The 18,178-nt window shown below is 47.4% G+C and overlaps 2 protein-coding genes across 2 annotated transcripts in view; one reads left to right on the top strand and one right to left on the bottom strand.

Annotated features, from left to right (window-relative positions):
• The window catches only part of KIF1C (kinesin family member 1C), a 34,001-nt gene extending 30,633 nt beyond the window's left edge, over nt 1-3,368 (bottom strand). Inside the window, exon 1 of the mRNA XM_072150022.1 lies at nt 3,208-3,368. The gene's annotated coding sequence lies outside the window, so the exon portion shown is untranslated. The remainder of the gene's footprint in view (nt 1-3,207) is intronic.
• A 10-nt stretch (nt 3,369-3,378) lies between these two features.
• Nucleotides 3,379-18,178, top strand: part of INCA1 (inhibitor of CDK, cyclin A1 interacting protein 1) — a 35,915-nt gene continuing 21,115 nt past the window's right edge. Inside the window, exons 1-6 of the mRNA XM_072150023.1 lie at nt 3,379-3,596; nt 12,342-12,408; nt 12,501-12,617; nt 12,729-12,756; nt 14,286-14,476; nt 17,306-17,501. Of these exons, the coding sequence (XP_072006124.1) occupies nt 12,365-12,408; nt 12,501-12,617; nt 12,729-12,756; nt 14,286-14,476; nt 17,306-17,501 (576 nt within the window). The 5' untranslated portion in view covers nt 3,379-3,596; nt 12,342-12,364. The remainder of the gene's footprint in view (nt 3,597-12,341; nt 12,409-12,500; nt 12,618-12,728; nt 12,757-14,285; nt 14,477-17,305; nt 17,502-18,178) is intronic.

The raw sequence follows: 18,178 nt of genomic DNA, 5'->3' as shown, positions 1-18,178 counted from the left end.
TAGAGCAGGGGGGTCAGTATATATATAATGTACAGTATAGAGCAGGGGGGTCAGTATATATATATAATGTACAGTATAGAGCAGGGGGGTCAGTATATATATAATGTACAGTATAGAGCAGGGGGGTCAGTATATATATAATGTACAGTATAGAGCAGGGGGGTCAGTATATATAATGTACAGTATAGAGCAGGGGGGTCAGTATATATAATGTACAGTATAGAGCAGGGGGGTCAGTATATATAATGTACAGTATAGAGCAGGGGGGTCAGTATATATAATGTACAGTATAGAGCAGGGGGGTCAGTATATATAATGTACAGTATAGAGCAGGGGGTCAGTATATATAATGTACAGTATAGAGCAGGGGGTCAGTATATATAATGTACAGTATAGAGCAGGGGGTCAGTATATATAATGTACAGTATAGAGCAGGGTGGTCAGTATATATAATGTACAGTATAGAGCAGGGTGGTCAGTATATATAATGTACAGTATAGAGCAGGGTGGTCAGTGTATATAATGTACAGTATAGAGCAGGGGGTCAGTATATATAATGTTCAGTATAGAGCAGGGGGGGGTCAGTATATATAATGTCCAGTATAGAGCAGGGGGGTCAGTATATATAATGTACAGTATAGAGCAGGGGGGTCAGTATATATAATGTACAGTATAGAGCAGGTGGGTCAGTATATATAATGTACAGTATAGAGCAGGTGGGTCAGTATATATATAATGTACAGTATAGAGCAGGGGGGTCAGTATATATATAATGTACAGTATAGAGCAGGGGGGTCAGTATATATAATGTACAGTATAGAGCAGGGGGTCAGTATATATAATGTACAGTATAGAGCAGGGGGTCAGTATATATAATGTACAGTATAGAGCAGGGGGTCAGTATATAATGTACAGTATAGAGCAGGGGGTCAGTATATATAATGTACAGTATAGAGCAGGTGGTCAGTGTATATAATGTACAGTATAGAGCAGGGGGGTCAGTATATATAATGTACAGTATAGAGCAGGGGGGTCAGTATATATAATGTACAGTATAGAGCAGGGGGGTCAGTATATATAATGTACAGTATAGAGCAGGGGGGGTCAGTAGATATAATGTACAGTATAGAGCAGGGGGGTCAGTATATATATAATGTACAGTATAGAGCAGGGGGGTCAGTGTATATAATGTACAGTATAGAGCAGGGGGGGTCAGTAGATATAATGTACAGTATAGAGCAGGGGGGTCAGTATATATATAATGTACAGTATAGAGCAGGGGGTCAGTAGATATAATGTACAGTATAGAGCAGGGGGTCAGTAGATATAATGTACAGTATAGAGCAGGGGGGTCAGTATACATAATGTACAGTATAGAGCAGGGGGGTCAGTAGATATAATGTACAGTATAGAGCAGGGGGTCAGTAGATATAATGTACAGTATAGAGCAGGGGGTCAGTATATATAATGTACAGTATAGAGCAGGGGGGTCAGTATATATAATGTACAGTATAGAGCAGGGGTCAGTAGATATAATGTACAGTATAGAGCAGGGGGGTCAGTATATATAATGTACAGTATAGAGCAGGGGGTGTCAGTATATATAATGTACAGTATAGAGCAGGGGGGTCAGTATATATAATGTACAGTATAGAGCAGGGGTCAGTGTATATAATGTACAGTATAGAGCAGGGGGGGTCAGTATATATAATGTACAGTATAGAGCAGGGGGGTCAGTGTATATAATGTACAGTATAGAGCAGGGGGGTCAGTGTATATAATGTACAGTATAGAGCAGGGGGGGTCAGTGTATATAATGTACAGTATAGAGCAGGGGGGTCAGTATATATAATGTACAGTATAGAGCAGGGGATCAGCATATATAATGTACAGTATAGAGCAGGGGGGTCAGTATATATAATGTACAGTATAGAGCAGGGGGGTCAGTGTATATAATGTACAGTATAGAGCAGGGGGGGTCAGTGTATATAATGTACAGTATAGAGCAGGGGGGTCAGTATATATAATGTACAGTATAGAGCAGGGGATCAGCATATATAATGTACAGTATAGAGCAGGGGTCAGTGTATATAATGTACAGTATAGAGCAGGGGTTAGTGTATATAATGTACAGTATAGAGCAGGGGGGTCAGTATATATAATGTACAGTATAGAGCAGGGGGGGTCAGTATATATAATGTACAGTATAGAGCAGGGGGGTCAGTATATATAATGTACAGTATAGAGCAGGGGGCTCAGTATATATAATGTACAGTATAGAGCAGGGGGTCAGTGTATATAATGTACAGTATAGAGCAGGGGGGTCAGTATATATAATGTACAGTATAGAGCAGGGGGTCAGTATATATAATGTACAGTATAGAGCAGGGGGTCAGTATATAATGTACAGTATAGAGCAGGGGGGTCAGTATATAATGTACAGTATAGAGCAGGGGGGTCAGTATATAATGTACAGTATAGAGCAGGGGGGTCAGTATATATAATGCACAGTATAGAGCAGGGGGGGTCAGTATATATAATGTACAGTATAGAGCAGGGGGGTCAGTATATATAATGTACAGTATAGAGCAGGGGGGTCAGTATATATAATGTACAGTATAGAGCAGGGGGGTCAGTATATATAATGTACAGTATAGAGCAGGGGGGTCAGTATATATAATGTACAGTATAGAGCAGGGGGGTCAGTATATATATAATGTACAGTATAGAGCAGGGGGGTCAGTATATATATAATGTACAGTATAGAGCAGGGGGGTCAGTATATAATGTACAGTATAGAGCAGGGGGGTCAGTATATAATGTACAGTATAGAGCAGGGGGGTCAGTATATAATGTACAGTATAGAGCAGGGGGGTCAGTATATATAATGCACAGTATAGAGCAGGGGGGGTCAGTATATATAATGTACAGTATAGAGCAGGGGGGTCAGTATATATAATGTACAGTATAGAGCAGGGGGGTCAGTATATATAATGTACAGTATAGAGCAGGGGGGTCAGTATATATAATGTACAGTATAGAGCAGGGGGGTCAGTATATATAATGTACAGTATAGAGCAGGGGGGTCAGTATATATAATGCACAGTATAGAGCAGGGGGTCAGTAGATATAATGTACAGTATAGAGCAGGGGGGTCAGTATAGATAATATATAGTACATGTGGGGTCCTTGGACGAGGGGCTGTACCTCTCTCTCCGGTTTGGGGGTCGCTCGGGGTCTCGGGCCCGGCGGCTCCTCCTCGTCCTCTCAGCTGCTGAACCCGGCGGGAGCCGCCATTACCAGGCCGGGATCCCCCGCCCACAGGATGACGTCATCACGTCGCCATCCGGGAGTCACGCCTAAAGCGTGTCCGCATTCCTTCACAGCCACCTGTCACTCATCCGCTAGGCCGTGCCCAGCGCCTGTCAGTCAGCAGCGTGGTCACGCCCAGCACACGTCCCTCGGCAGCTCCCACGCTCTCCGCTGATGTGTCACAGCGGCCTGTCCGCGCTAGCCCGCCCCCTGCGCTGACGTCACTTGTCAGTCACCGCGAGCGGGAAAATAGAAAGACAGAGATTCGACGGCAAAAGATTGAGGTGCGAGATACACCGAGGGAGGAAAACTGAGGAGGAGAGGACACGGAGGGAGGAAAACTGAGGAGGAGAGGACACGGAGGGAGGAAAACTGAGGAGGAGAGGACACGGAGGGAGGAAAACTGAGGAGGAGAGGACACGGAGGGAGGAAAACTGAGGAGGAGAGGACACGGAGGGAGGAAAACTGAGGAGGAGAGGACACCGAGGGAGGAAAACTGAGGAGGAGAGGACACGGAGGGAGGAAAACTGAGGAGGAGAGGACACGGAGGGAGGAAAACTGAGGAGGAGAGAACACGGAGGGAGAAAAACTGAGGAGGAGAGGACACGGAGGGAGGAAAACTGAGGAGGAGAGGACACGGAGGGAGGAAAACTGAGGAGGAGAGGACACGGAGGGAGGAAAACTGAGGAGGAGAGGACACGGAGGGAGGAAAACTGAGGAGGAGAGAACACGGAGGGAGAAAAACTGAGGAGGAGAGGACACGGAGGGAGGAAAACTGAGGAGGAGAGGACAGGGAGGGAGGAAAACTGAGGAGGAGAGGACACGGAGGGAGGAAAACTGAGGAGGAGATGACACGGAGGGAGGAAAACTGAGGAGGAGATGACACGGAGGGAGGAAAACTGAGGAGGAGAGGACACGGAGGGAGGAAAACTGAGGAGGAGAGGACACGGAGGGAGGAAAACTGAGGAGGAGAGGACACGGAGGGAGGAAAACTGAGGAGGAGAGGACACGGAGGGAGGAAAACTGAGAAGGAGAGGACACGGAGGGAGGAAAACTGAGGAGGAGAGGACACGGAGGGAGGAAAACTGAGGAGGAGAGGACACGGAGGGAGGAAAACTGAGGAGGAGAGGACACGGAGGGAGGAAAACTGAGGAGGAGAGGACACGGAGGGAGGAAAACTGAGGAGGAGAGGACACGGAGGGAGGAAAACTGAGGAGGAGAGAACACGGAGGGAGAAAAACTGAGGAGGAGAGGACACGGAGGGAGGAAAACTGAGGAGGAGAGGACAGGGAGGGAGGAAAACTGAGGAGGAGAGGACACGGAGGGAGGAAAACTGAGGAGGAGAGGACACGGAGGGAGGAAAACTGAGGAGGAGAGGACACGGAGGGAGGAAAACTGAGGAGGAGAGGACACAGAGGGAGGAAAACTGAGGAGGAGAGGACACGGAGGGAGGAAAACTGAGGAGAAGAGGACACGGAGGGAGGAAACTGAGGAGGAGAGGACACGGAGGGAGGAAAACTGAGGAGGAGAGGACACGGAGGGAGGAAAACTGAGGAGGAGAGGACACGGAGGGAGGAAAACTGAGGAGAAGAGGACACGGAGGGAGGAAACTGAGGAGGAGAGGACACAGAGGGAGGAAAACTGAGGAGGAGAGGACACGGAGGGAGGAAAACTGAGGAGGAGAGGACACGGAGGGAGGAAACTGAGGAGGAGAGGACACGGAGGGAGGAAACTGCGGAGGAGAGGACATGGAGAGAGGAAAACTGAGGAGGAGAGGACACGGAGGGAGAAAAACTGAGGAGGAGAGGACATGGAGAGAGGAAAACTGAGGAGGAGAGGACACGATGGGAGGAAAACTGAGGAGGAGAGGACACGGAGGGAGGAAAACTGAGGAGGAGAGGACACGGAGGGAGGAAAACTGAGGAGGAGAGGACACGGAGGGAGAAAAACTGAGGAGGAGAGGACAGGGAGGGAGGAAAACTGAGGAGGAGAGGACATGGAGAGAAGAAAACTGAGGAGGAGAGGACACGGAGGGAGGAAAACTGAGGAGGAGAGGACACGGAGGGAGGAAAACTGAGGAGGAGAGGACAGGGAGGGAGGAAAACTGAGGAGGAGAGGACATGGAGAGAAGAAAACTGAGGAGGAGAGGACACGGAGGGAGGAAAACTGAGGAGGAGAGGACACGGAGGGAGGAAAACTGAGGAGGAGAAGACAGGGAGGGAGGAAAACTGAGGAGGAGAGGACACGGAGGGAGGAAAACTGAGGAGGAGAGGACACGGAGGGAGGAAAACTGAGGAGGAGAGAACACGGAGGGAGGAAAACTGAGGAGGAGAGGACAGGGAGGGAGGAAAACTGAGGAGGAGAGGACATGGAGGGAGGAAAACTGAGGAGGAGAAGACACGGAGGGAGGAAAACTGAGGAGGAGAGGACACGGAGGGAGGAAAACTGAGGAGGAGAGGACACGGAGGGAGGAAAACTGAGGAGGAGAGGACACGGAGGGAGGAAAACTGAGGAGGAGAGGACACGGAGGGAGGAAAACTGAGGAGGAGAGGACACGGAGGGAGGAAAACTGAGGAGGAGAAGACACGGAGGGAGGAAAACTGAGGAGGAGAGGACACGGAGGGAGGAAAACTGAGGAGGAGAGGACACGGAGGGAGGAAAACTGAGGAGGAGAGGACACGGAGGGAGGAAAACTGAGGAGGAGAGGACACGGAGGGAGGAAAACTGAGGAGGAGAGGACATGGAGAGAGGAAAACTGAGGAGGAGAGGACACGGAGAGAGGAAAACTGAGGAGGAGAGGACAGGGAGGGAGGAAAACTGAGGAGGAGAGGACAGGGAGGGAGGAAAACTGAGGAGGAGAGGACACGGAGGGAGGAAAACTGAGGAGGAGAGGACATGGAGAGAGGAAAACTGAGGAGGAGAGGACACGGAGGGAGGAAAACTGAGGAGGAGAGGACATGGAGAGAGGAAAACTGAGGAGGAGAGGACACGGAGAGAGGAAAACTGAGGAGGAGAGGACAGGGAGGGAGGAAAACTGAGGAGGAGAGGACAGGGAGGGAGGAAAACTGAGGAGGAGAGGACAGGGAGGGAGGAAAACTGAGGAGGAGAGGACATGGAGAGAGGAAAACTGAGGAGGAGAGGACATGGAGAGAGGAAAACTGAGGAGGAGAGGACACGGAGGGAGGAAAACTGAGGAGGAGAGGACACGGAGGGAGGAAAACCGAGGAGGAGAGGACACGGAGGGAGGAAAACTGAGGAGGAGAGGACACGGAGGGAGGAAAACTGAGGAGGAGAGGACACGGAGAGAGGAAAACTGAGGAGGAGAGGACACGGATGGAGGAAAACTGAGGAGGAGATGACACGAAGGGAGGAAAACTGAGGAGGAGAGGACATGGAGAGAAGAAAACTGAGGAGGAGAGGACACGGAGAGAGGAAAACTGAGGAGGAGAGGACAGGGAGGGAGGAAAACTGAGGAGGAGAGGACAGGGAGGGAGGAAAACTGAGGAGGAGAGGACACGGAGGGAGGAAAACTGAGGAGGAGAGGACATGGAGAGAGGAAAACTGAGGAGGAGAGGACACGGAGGGAGGAAAACTGAGGAGGAGAGGACATGGAGAGAGGAAAACTGAGGAGGAGAGGACACGGAGAGAGGAAAACTGAGGAGGAGAGGACAGGGAGGGAGGAAAACTGAGGAGGAGAGGACAGGGAGGGAGGAAAACTGAGGAGGAGAGGACAGGGAGGGAGGAAAACTGAGGAGGAGAGGACATGGAGAGAGGAAAACTGAGGAGGAGAGGACATGGAGAGAGGAAAACTGAGGAGGAGAGGACACGGAGGGAGGAAAACTGAGGAGGAGAGGACACGGAGGGAGGAAAACCGAGGAGGAGAGGACACGGAGGGAGGAAAACTGAGGAGGAGAGGACACGGAGGGAGGAAAACTGAGGAGGAGAGGACACGGAGGGAGGAAAACTGAGGAGGAGAGGACACGGAGGGAGGAAAACTGAGGAGGAGAGGACACGAAGGGAAGAAAACTGAGGAGGAGAGGACACGGAGGGAGGAAAACTGAGGAGGAGAGGACACGGAGGGAGAAAAACTGAGGAGGAGAGGACACGGAGGGAGGAAAACTGAGGAGGAGAGGACACGGAGGGAGGAAAACTGAGGAGGAGAGGACACGGAGGGAGGAAAACTGAGGAGGAGAGGACACGGAGGGAGGAAAACTGAGGAGGAGAGGACATGGAGAGAGGAAAACTGAGGAGGAGAGGACGCGGAGGGAGGAAAACTGAGGAGGAGAGGACATGTCTCGCTCTTCTGAGGCGTTGTTGCTGAGATTTGTTCTTGTCCACCTAATGCCACCCTGTGGTTGGTGCAGGTGACCACAGATGTCATTGTTGTGGCAGCAAATTCCACTACCGACATTATCTGACAGGTTTACAAACATTAAAGAGGTTAACCCCTTAAGGACGCAGCCAGTTTGTAGCTTAAGGCTCCGCCCCATTTTTGGATTCTGACCTGCGTCGCTTTATATGGTTATAACTTTTGAACTCTGTTACTTATCAAAGTGATTCTGAGACAGTTTTTTCTCCACATGTTTTATTTCATTTTAGTGGTAAATTTTGGCTGATAAGTTTTGTGTTTATTTACAAAAAAAGAATGCGGGATGAGATGCTTTTTCCAGTGTTACGATTTTGGGGTTGGTATCTCCTATTGTTGAAAATTTAGGAACTTTTTTTTGAGGGCAGGAGTAGAAGAGCATCAATTCTATACTGGATTTTTAACTTTTTTTTTTTTTTGTGTTCACTGTATAGCCCAATAATCCTGTTATCTTTATTCTATGGGTTGATACGATTACGGGGATACCATAGATAAATATTTTTTCTTACGTTTTAAGAAAAACCCAAATAAAACCCTAATGTGAGGACAAATCTATCATTTTTTGCATTGCCGTCTTCCAAGTGGCATAATATTTTTACTTTTTTAGCCAAGGAGCTGGTTGAAGGCTTGTTTTTTTGCGAGACATGTTGTACTTTGCAACGGTATCATTCTGGAGTACATATGTTTTTTTTTATCACTTTTTATTGATCTTTTTGTGGGATTCAATAGGTAAAAATCATAATTTTTGGCAGTTTTTTTACAGTTTTTTTAAGGCGTTCATCATGCGGGTTCAATAATTATTTACTTTTATTCTACGGGTTATTACGGATGCAGTGATACTATATGGGGGTTTTTTGTTATGATTTAGACTTTCTTTGTCTTATATGTCTCTTTATATGTTATGGGGATTATGGGCTTTTTTATTGATTTATTGCTTTATTTTTTTATGGAATAAGATTTTTTTTTTACTGTTTCCACCATGGGACATGAACAAGCAATCATCTGATTGCTTGTTCATGATAATATCCTGCAATACTGATGTACACATGCATAGGCTGACACTGTGCCTTTAAGATGATGTCATCAACGCCATCTTTCAGGCAAAGCCAGAAGGCAGCCCTGGGGTCCTTATCGGACCTTGGGGCTGCCATAACAATGATTGGCGCCCCCCCGAAGACGGCGTAAGGGAGGGGCTATCGTAGGGGAAAGACCCCCAGAAGGCAGGTTAAATGCAGCGGTCGCGGCCTAAAAACGAGAATTAATAAAAAGCTTGATTGCAGACATCCATGATAATCCTTACAGTTTGGTGCCAAAGTACAGGCGGTCCCCTACTTAAGAACACCTGACTTACATACGACCCCTAGTTACAAACGGACCTCTGGATATAGGTAATTTACGGTACTTTAGTCCTAGGCTACAATAATCATCTATAACAGTTATCACAGGTGTCTGTAATTGAGATTTATTGTTTATCCTGGCTCTTATGACAATCCAACTGTCACAGAGACCAAAAAAAATTTGACTGGGGTTACAATAATAAAGTATACGGTTCCGACTTACATACAAACTCAACTTAAGAACAAACCTACAGAACCTATCTTGTATGTAACCCGGGGACTGCCTGTACAGTAAATACGGGTCTTGAATGCCCTGACACTTGGGCCTTCGCGTCTGCTATGGCCACGGATTTGTGGTTACATTGAAAAAAATATTTTAATATATTTGAAAAATTGAACTAAAATGTTGATGTTCTGAGCAGCCTCGTGCCGATAGGCATTAAAAGGGTTAACAGCAGCTTTGTGCTGATGATCAAATGTCCTCGATTGATTATCAGTCAGAGTGACCTCCACTATAAAGCTGCTGGTCTGATGCATCAGGCATATGTTACCACAAGGAGGAAATACATCAGCAGTGACCTTCGAGAAGCAATCATCTGGGAAGGTTATACGGACATCTCCCAATAAGCCGAAGATATTCAACAAGAATGGTGATTTCAGAGGGGTCGTCAGGAAAAAAAAAAATGGAAAAAGAACACGGTATAAGGCATAAGTTTGCACGGTTACATAAGAACAGGCCCAAAGACTTCGGGGACAATTACCTTTGTACAGATGAAGCCAAAGTGTTTTTCCATATTGCACACGGTTCCGTGCGGTGGATTAGAACACAGCAAACCATTATCGGATGAAGAGCTAGATAAGGCCTTTCTATTTTCTCATAAGTTACCACGACCCTATAACGCTCAGGAAAAGAACTATAAAATATTGGGGCAGATTCACTTACCCGGCCACAGGAGTTACCGAGTGTCCGACGATCATGCACTCTGGCGCGATTCACAAAGAGCGTGCGCCCAATTTCCTGCATGTGTCGCTTCCCCTATCAGGTCCTCCGGAGTTCTTCATCTTCCTCCTGGTGCATGTAAGTGCATTGGTTGCGACACAAATTGATTTGTTAAATCCCAAGTTGTCCAAATCCGTTGGATCGTCCATCGCCCCCCCCCCCCCCCCCGATTTGTGTTGCGTGAAAGCTGGCGCGATTGTGACACAATCCCTTTTTAAATGCCTGTCCTGGCGGCACTATCCCTGAAATGTTGGAAAACCTGACGGAAACGCGGCCGCGGAACCCTTAGTAAATAAGCCCCATTGCCTAAGTGGTATAGATGCCCCTCTCAGCTCCACAGAATTTTCCCTGAAATTTCAGACGTGTGTTGGCGCTGTGGTGCGGAAGTGGGTACTCTACTTCATATTTGATGGGGCTGCTCAGCCCTCCAACCGTTTTGGAACAAAGTCTTTGACACCTACCATAAGGTCACTGGCGAGAGGGTCACTCCATCTCCCCGCATGATGGAGTTCTTTTGTCGTTCTTTTGTCGATCATACCTGGTACTATCTCTACTATTAAGGAAGGTCTTCTTTGTCACTTTTCGACCGCAGCTCGTACGGTAATCCCAAGACATTGAAAGAGTCCACAACCTCCCACGGTAGTCGAGTGGATTCAGGAACTGTGGTTTATATGTAGAATGGAGGAGTTAGTAGCCAATGATTCTGCAGATCCCAGGAATTCCATGATCTGCTCCTGTCATAGATAGAGAGCACCATTGCTTTTCCAGTCCTCAAGAACATAGTCTTATGGGTTCCCCATCCCTCTCGTGTCCTCACCCCCCAACCCCGTCTTTAAATACTCATGATTGTCTCCTCTTTTTGTCTACTTCTTTGTTACATTTTCATACACTACAACAGTTATTCTGATTAGGATGGCATCCTGGGGTTTCTTACTCATTGTATGAATTGGCCTTGTTCTGGAGCTGCATCCAAATTGAAGTTATTGGGGGATGTTTATCAGAACTTGTTCTCCACTTTTTGGGCATACAAGGCCTAAAATATTCGCAAATACTTGGTCAATATCACAAGGCTGCTACTTACCGTTTTAATTCCTATGGAAGAGAGTGTAATCGGAACCGCCAGTAATTGCAATTGTAGCGTCAGATGTGCAGCGTCTATCCAACAGCCCAGGACAATTCTCCCAAGTCCAGGAGCAAATCTACAACAGAACGGCTGAAAAGTAGAAGAATCGCTGCTCTGCAACGCTGCACAGTAATAATAACAAATGATATTCTGCAGCACGGCACAGATCAAGGGGTTAAATATACAAACTAATTTAGACGCTACAGAGTAATAAAGGAAAGGTGAAGAATGGGGGCCATGCTCGCAAGAGGTCACGGGTGATACCGGAGGTTAAAGTGCTTGTACAATGGTCCCTCCACTTCTACAAGAACAGAGCATGAACAATTCATCTCATCTCACCCACAATGTAAAAATGAGGAGCTGGAGAGAACAATGGATCCAGAAAATGGGGGGCACTTTTATGGTAATAAATAGTTTTATTATTGTTTGTTGTTATTATTATTGATGTTTATTATGTCATAAAATGTAGCACTAGAGAATTCAGAGGGGGCACTTATTTTTGTTCTCATGACTTTCATGGTTCCAGAATATTATACATTGGATTGTGGACACATTGGGGGTCATTTACTAAGGGCCCGAATCCCGTTTTTCCGTCGCGTTACCCGAATGTTACCGATTTGTGCCGATTTTCTCTGAATTGTCCCTGGATTTTGATGAACGCGATCGGATTGTAACGCATCAGCGCCGGCATGCACGCAAGGAAATCAGTGGGCGTGGCCGTCGGAAAACCCGTCGGATTCGGAGAAACCGCCGTATTTTTTTTTTTTTTAAATGTGTCGCTGGACATGCGCTTACCTGCACCTGGCCCGGCTTGGTGAACTCCGACGGAATTCAGCGCAGCAGCGACACCTGGTGGACTTCGGGGGAGCTACCTTAGTGAATCGCCGGAAGACACGAAATCTCCACAGAGAACGCACCGCTGGATCGCGAATGGACCGGGTAAGTAAATCTGCCCCAGTGTACGTCTTACCATTGTGCAGATCTTACAATCGTAGTTAATATGCTACACCTTATAAACTACAGGAAGCCCAAACCCTGGTAATGGCACCTGCACCTGAGCATCGCAGCACACAGCACCATGCTAGGCGTGTAGTTTACTGACAACTACTTAGTCTAGTTTATTGTCAATTGTCTTCTTCGAGACACATAAGATGTAGTCAGATAGAGAAGGGCAAGGTAACGATGACAATGTTGTTACTCCAGTGAGACAGCGTGGAATTGTGAAGATGGGAGATGAACTCAGCTACGAGAACTACTTTCCTTATCTGGCGTAAGTGGATTTATTATTATTATTACATCACCTACCTACTAGGGCAAGGCCCTTATGATAAGTCACCACTGAAATGTCTTTTACTGCTGCAGACGATCTCGAACGGTGACGCGTCTACCCCCTCAGCCCATTTTTCCTCACTCCCCCGTGGTGAACCCAGAGATACGTTATGGGCCTGAGTTTTGGGATCGACTTATGAGACAACCGAGGTTAGTAACTACTTCTACACTTATTATAAAAGTAATGTCAGTCCCCCCACACACTTTCTTGGCTTTTACAGTATACTAACATTATTACTTTTTTTTTTTTTTTACTTTTAGTCATTATGACACCAAAGTGCCCGGCTCGGTAAGTCCTTTAAATACATTTTAGTATATAGGAGGAGAAGAATGTGAAAATAGTTAGAATAATTCATAATAAAGGACATCTACCACCCGTTTACTGGTGGTAGAGTGTCCTAATTAGACTGCTTGTTCAGTCTAGGGGAGGGGCGACCACTTTTAACATGTGTTTTGGGAAGGAGAACAGCTTCAAGACTTAGGCCCCTTCTACACTTGCGAGTGTGATGCGAGTTCATCGCATCACACTCGCAAGTGTAGAAGGGGCCTTAGAGAAGATTCCGATTTTGCTCCTTGATGTGAGCTGCGAGAATGCATATTATCAAGGCAAAGGTTTACTTACTGAAGAAAGCAATATATTCCAGTTGCAATCCTTTATTCATAACATTGTGGAATGAGTGAAGAATAATAAACATGTAAATGATAATTGGAAATCACAATAAATGCCCCATGCTCCTGTAGTGTGTGTGTGTGTGTATGTCCTCCACATGCCTGTATGACCTCCCTAAAATGCCTTGGCATGCTCCTGATGAGGCTCAGAAGTGTGTGTGGCCTCCACGTGCCTGTATGATCTCCCTACAATGCCTCGGCATGCTCCTGATGAGGCTCAGTAGTGTGTGTGGCCTCCACGTGCCTGTATGACCTCCTTACAACGCCTCGGCATGCTCCTGAAGAGGTTCAGTATTGTGTGTGTGGCCTCCTTGTGCCTGTATGACCTCCCTACAACACCTCGGCATGCTCCTGATGAGGTTCAGTATTGTGTGTGTGGCCTCCTTGTGCCTGTATGACCTCCCTACAATGCCTCGGCATGCTCCTGATGAGGCTCAGTATTGTGTGTGACCTCCTTGTGTCTGTGTGACCTCCCTACAATGCTTCGACATGCTCCTGATGAGGCTCAGTATCGTGTGCGGCCTCCTTGTGCCTGTGTGACCTCCCTACAATGCTTCGACATGCTCCTGATGAGGCTCAGTATCGTGTGCGGCCTCCTTGTGCCTGTGTGACCTCCCTACAATGCCTCGGCATGCTCCTGATGAGGCTCAGTATTGTGTGTGGCCTCCATGTGCCTGTATGACTTCCCTGCAACACCTCGGCATGCTCCTGATGAGGTTCAGTATTGTGTGTGTGGCCTCCTTGTGCCTGTATGACCTCCCTGCAATGCCTGGACACGCTCCCGATGGGACTCGGTTCGCCTTGTTTAATGTCTGCTCTGTTCTGTAGGGAGGGACCATCTTTGTGGTTGTCCCATATCGCCTAGGATATGTGGAGGCAAGCAGGCAGGGCTACTGGGAGAGCAGAGTGCACTGTTGTATCTGTCATCCCTGACTCCAGTGTCCCCATTACAGTGTGTATGTTTTCTTGTGACAACTACTCCCATAAAACATTTTTTCCTGCATATTTGGGTAATCGCCCTATTTCTATTGAAATAGAAAATAATAACTCTTTATTTATATAGCGCACACAATAATGGTATAATGACTACATAATAATGAAATCAGAACATGTGTATAGTGAGTAATTATTGTTTCTGGATCCTTTAAGGTTTCTAGTTATGAAACATGGAGAACAAGCGCTAGATCGGACAGAACGGCGCAGCCCGTCCTCAGCGCCCTGCCGCCTCCATCAGAAGTCTTCAAGGGGAAGAAAAAGAAGAAATCTCCTGCTATGAGAAGCGTCGTATATGTGGAAAACTACATGAAGGAGCTGCGCAAGAAGCAGAGCAGCATTGACCAGTCAGTGGTAGTCATATATAGCTATATAGCATCGATTTGCTGTAGATATATATATATATATATATATATAGAGAGAGAGAGAGAGAGAGAGAGAGAGAGAGAGAGATAGGGAGAGATAGAGAAGAGAGAGAGAACAACACATATGCAGCTACTTGAGGGACTCCTAGTGTTACTCTTTAAGGCATCCATGTTGGGCGAACACACAGCCATAAGCTGGAGAGGAAGATGCCGCGTGCACAGAGAAGAGAGTGGTCGCCGAGGTTGCACGACAAAATCTAGGACTTATATTTCACTGTGCACGTTCATGGTGTGGTGAGACAACGTGTGCCCGCTGCACAGTGGCCGCGAGCCATAGACGTCAATGGGGACTGATATGTGGCTGTAAATGATGCGGCTGCAAATTGGTGCACATTACGCTCGTGTGAATGAGCCCTAATACTCGCTGTATGACTAATGGTGCTGCAGTTTGAGTGAATCTGATTTGCAGATTGTATATTCAAACATTCAGGGGTTTATGTATCATTAGGCGGCTCCTTGGGACAGTGGGGGTCATTTACTAAGGGCCCGATTCGCGTTTTCCCGACGTGTTACCCGAATATTTCCGATTTGCGCCAATTGTACCTGAATTGCCCCGGGATTGTGGCGCACGCGATCGGATTGTGGCGCATCGGCGCGTGGCCGAACGAAAACCCGACGTATTCGGAAAAACCGCCGAATTTAAAAACCGAAAAAGTGTCGCTTGGGGAGCGCTTACCTTCACCTGGTCTGAGGTGGTGCATTCCGGCGCATTCAGATGATTTTCAGCACAGCAGCGCCACCTGGTGGACGGCGAAGGAACTACCTTCTTAAATCCCGGCCGGACCCGAATCCAGAGCAGAGAACGCGCCGCTGGATCGCGAATGGGCCGGGTAAGTAAATTTGCCCCAGTTTGTCTACGCTGTTTTTGCAGTCTGTCTTAAGGGCTGCGCTGCCCATTAGATTCATTAGCATGGCTTTGGCCCTTTAATAAATGTTCTTATGCACTATTTGCTGTAAAGGATATTTCTTCAAAAAGTTGCAAAATGCATAAAAGGTCAAGCGCATTCCCCAGCAGGGACTGAAGCAACAATGCAACTTTTTAAAGGACTTTTTGCATAAGTCCCAAGTCATGAACCTGGCTTTGCACGGCGTTGCAATAGCAGTACCGTATATACTCGAGTATAAGCCGACCATTAATTTTACAAGAAAAAAACCTGTGAAATCCTATTGACTCGAGTATAAGCCTGGGGTGTGAAATGCTTTGGTGACAGCCTTGACCCACTATATAGATCCCCTCCAGCCTGTCTCCTGCCCCCTGTATATAGCATACAGCGTGCCAGATATACTAAGGCTGTCCCTCCTGCCGGCTCACAGTCTGTCCATATGAAACTACAGGACAAAGGATTTCTCATTTCTTGACATAAGATAAAAATTGGCCACAAATAGTTTTGAATTTAGGGTAAAAAAAATGTTTGTGCAACGGAGACAAAGTAACTAATCTGCAGCAAAATTCCAGCACATTTTCCATGTGGAAAATCAGCTACAGATTGTGATCTAGTGCATCTAATGTTGTATACCCTGCATTCCATAACAGATCCTCTACAACCTGTCCCCCTCTCAGGTGTCGCACCTGGAGGAAGGAGAATATTTGACATTCTGCAGATCTGTACATTAAAAGCCGTAGGGAGGAAGGTGTCAAAGGTCACCGCTCAATGCTCTGGAATGCATCAATCACCCTATCCTAGGGCTTCTTCTTGGATGATGTATCGCTCCTGTCACCTCAGCACAGCGAAGGAACGTGTTCCCATTAGGTGAAATATTCTAGAACATGTTCAGCCTTGTAGAGAATAAACATCTTCAAAACGTGAAGCGGAAAAGAACAAAAGTCATGGACCAATACGGATCTGTAATAATTCTTCATCGACTTGATGAGGCTTGTGTCTTGGCAGAGATGAGTGTAACCACGAACATGAGGTGTAGATCACTGAAAGACTAACTGGAAGGTAGTTGTCAGATCGGAGGTGGTGGACCCACTGAACCATCGCGAGCGAAGACGTAAGCCGGCACCTGGGGGTGGCGTCTAATTGGCACACAGTATTCACCAGAGCCCACCGAAAAGCTTGTTGGACTTCCTGCAGCGGGATGCCACAGACGCGACTTACTTGTGGTAGTGGCCTAGGCGACGGCAGACAGAGTCAAAGTCAGGCAGGAGGTCAGGACAGGCGCCACAGGATCAGAGTCAGGGACGTAGCAGAGGATGAAGGCAGGCTGCAGAGAATCAAGGTCGGGGAACAAAGCAAGGGTAACAACGGATAGATCACAATAGTCTCAATATAACGCTTTCTCTTAGACAACACGACACAAAGATCTGGCAGGGGTCACAGGAAGAGGCAGGCAATATATCAGGGCAGCGATCAGCTGCCACCAATTAGCACCATGGTCCTTTAAATTTCACAGAGCCAGTGCACACACGGGCCCTAGGGGGCGGGGACACACGTGCCGGGCCACTGGAGCCGTCGCTGGAGCATGGACAGGTAAGTGTTGGGGTTGGGGTGCTGCTACACGGGGGCACACGGCTGCTCCTACTAATCAAGACGTGGGTCGTGGGAGCACCCGTGACAGTAGTGAGGCGACAACTAAGGGTATTACCTGAATCAGAGTACTGGGATATATAAATAACTTTCACAGTCAACCACGTGGGTTGATAAAACATGATCTCTAGCCTTGATATTACTACAAATGAGGTGCACAGAGCTCCTCATTATCCTACACCATGCAGTACTCTACAGTGTTTTCCTTTATTTCTTACAGATTGAAGACTATGAAATGGGGAGGGTCCAGAACCTACCCATTGTGGAACAATAAGGCATCGCAGATGGATGGAGGCAGAGATGAGCAGGAGCTGGACACTTCTTCCTCTTTCTTCAGTTCCCTGGATGATAAAGGGAGATTCAGTGAGCAGGATGGGCCCATCTTTACCTTCTCACCACCTTGCAGCCCGGGTGGAGTGAGTTTTTTTAATGTTGGCTTTGTAAAAGATATGAGATACATCAATGTGTGAAACTATAGAAAACAATGAGAAGATTCAAACCGTTGCACATCACTATTGGGGAATGGCTAAAAAGGGTGAATTAGTGCATTATAAGGAGGACTGGAGAGGGTGGATTGACTTGAAGAAGAGAAAATAAAAGTCACGGGTGCTCCTGCGACCCATGTCCCGGGTTGCATGCAAACCCGTGCCCCTTTCCGCTCCCCCGTGACCCTCTCTGTCTTTCTTAACTTGCGACGTTCCTGCGCTGGTTCCAGGGGCCCGGCACAAGCGCCCCCAGGGCGTGCGCACGTGCCAGCTTCCAGAAATTTAAAGGGCCAGCGAGCTGATAATTGCCTTTTCCATTAAATGTCCGGCCCCTTCCTGTATCCCCTGCCAGATCTTTGTGTTTTAATGCCTAAGAGAAAGCTGTGTTCCTTGCCCTGTGTGTTTATCCTAATTTCCATTGTGACCTCGATTCCGTTCCTGACTTCGCTCCCGCACTGCCTGTCCTGACCTATCCCTACATCCCTGATCCTGGGATGCCTGTTTCGACCTCCTAAGTGCCCCGACCACGGTTTTGCCTTCTGACTCTTTACTACTCTTTACTACAGGCACAAAGTCGTGCCTGTGGAGCGACCTGGTGGTACCATGCC

This window comes from Engystomops pustulosus, chromosome 4 (assembly GCF_040894005.1).
Source record: "Engystomops pustulosus chromosome 4, aEngPut4.maternal, whole genome shotgun sequence".
Classification (NCBI taxonomy): domain Eukaryota; kingdom Metazoa; phylum Chordata; class Amphibia; order Anura; family Leptodactylidae; genus Engystomops; species Engystomops pustulosus.
This window is presented reverse-complemented; position numbering and strand designations above follow the sequence as displayed.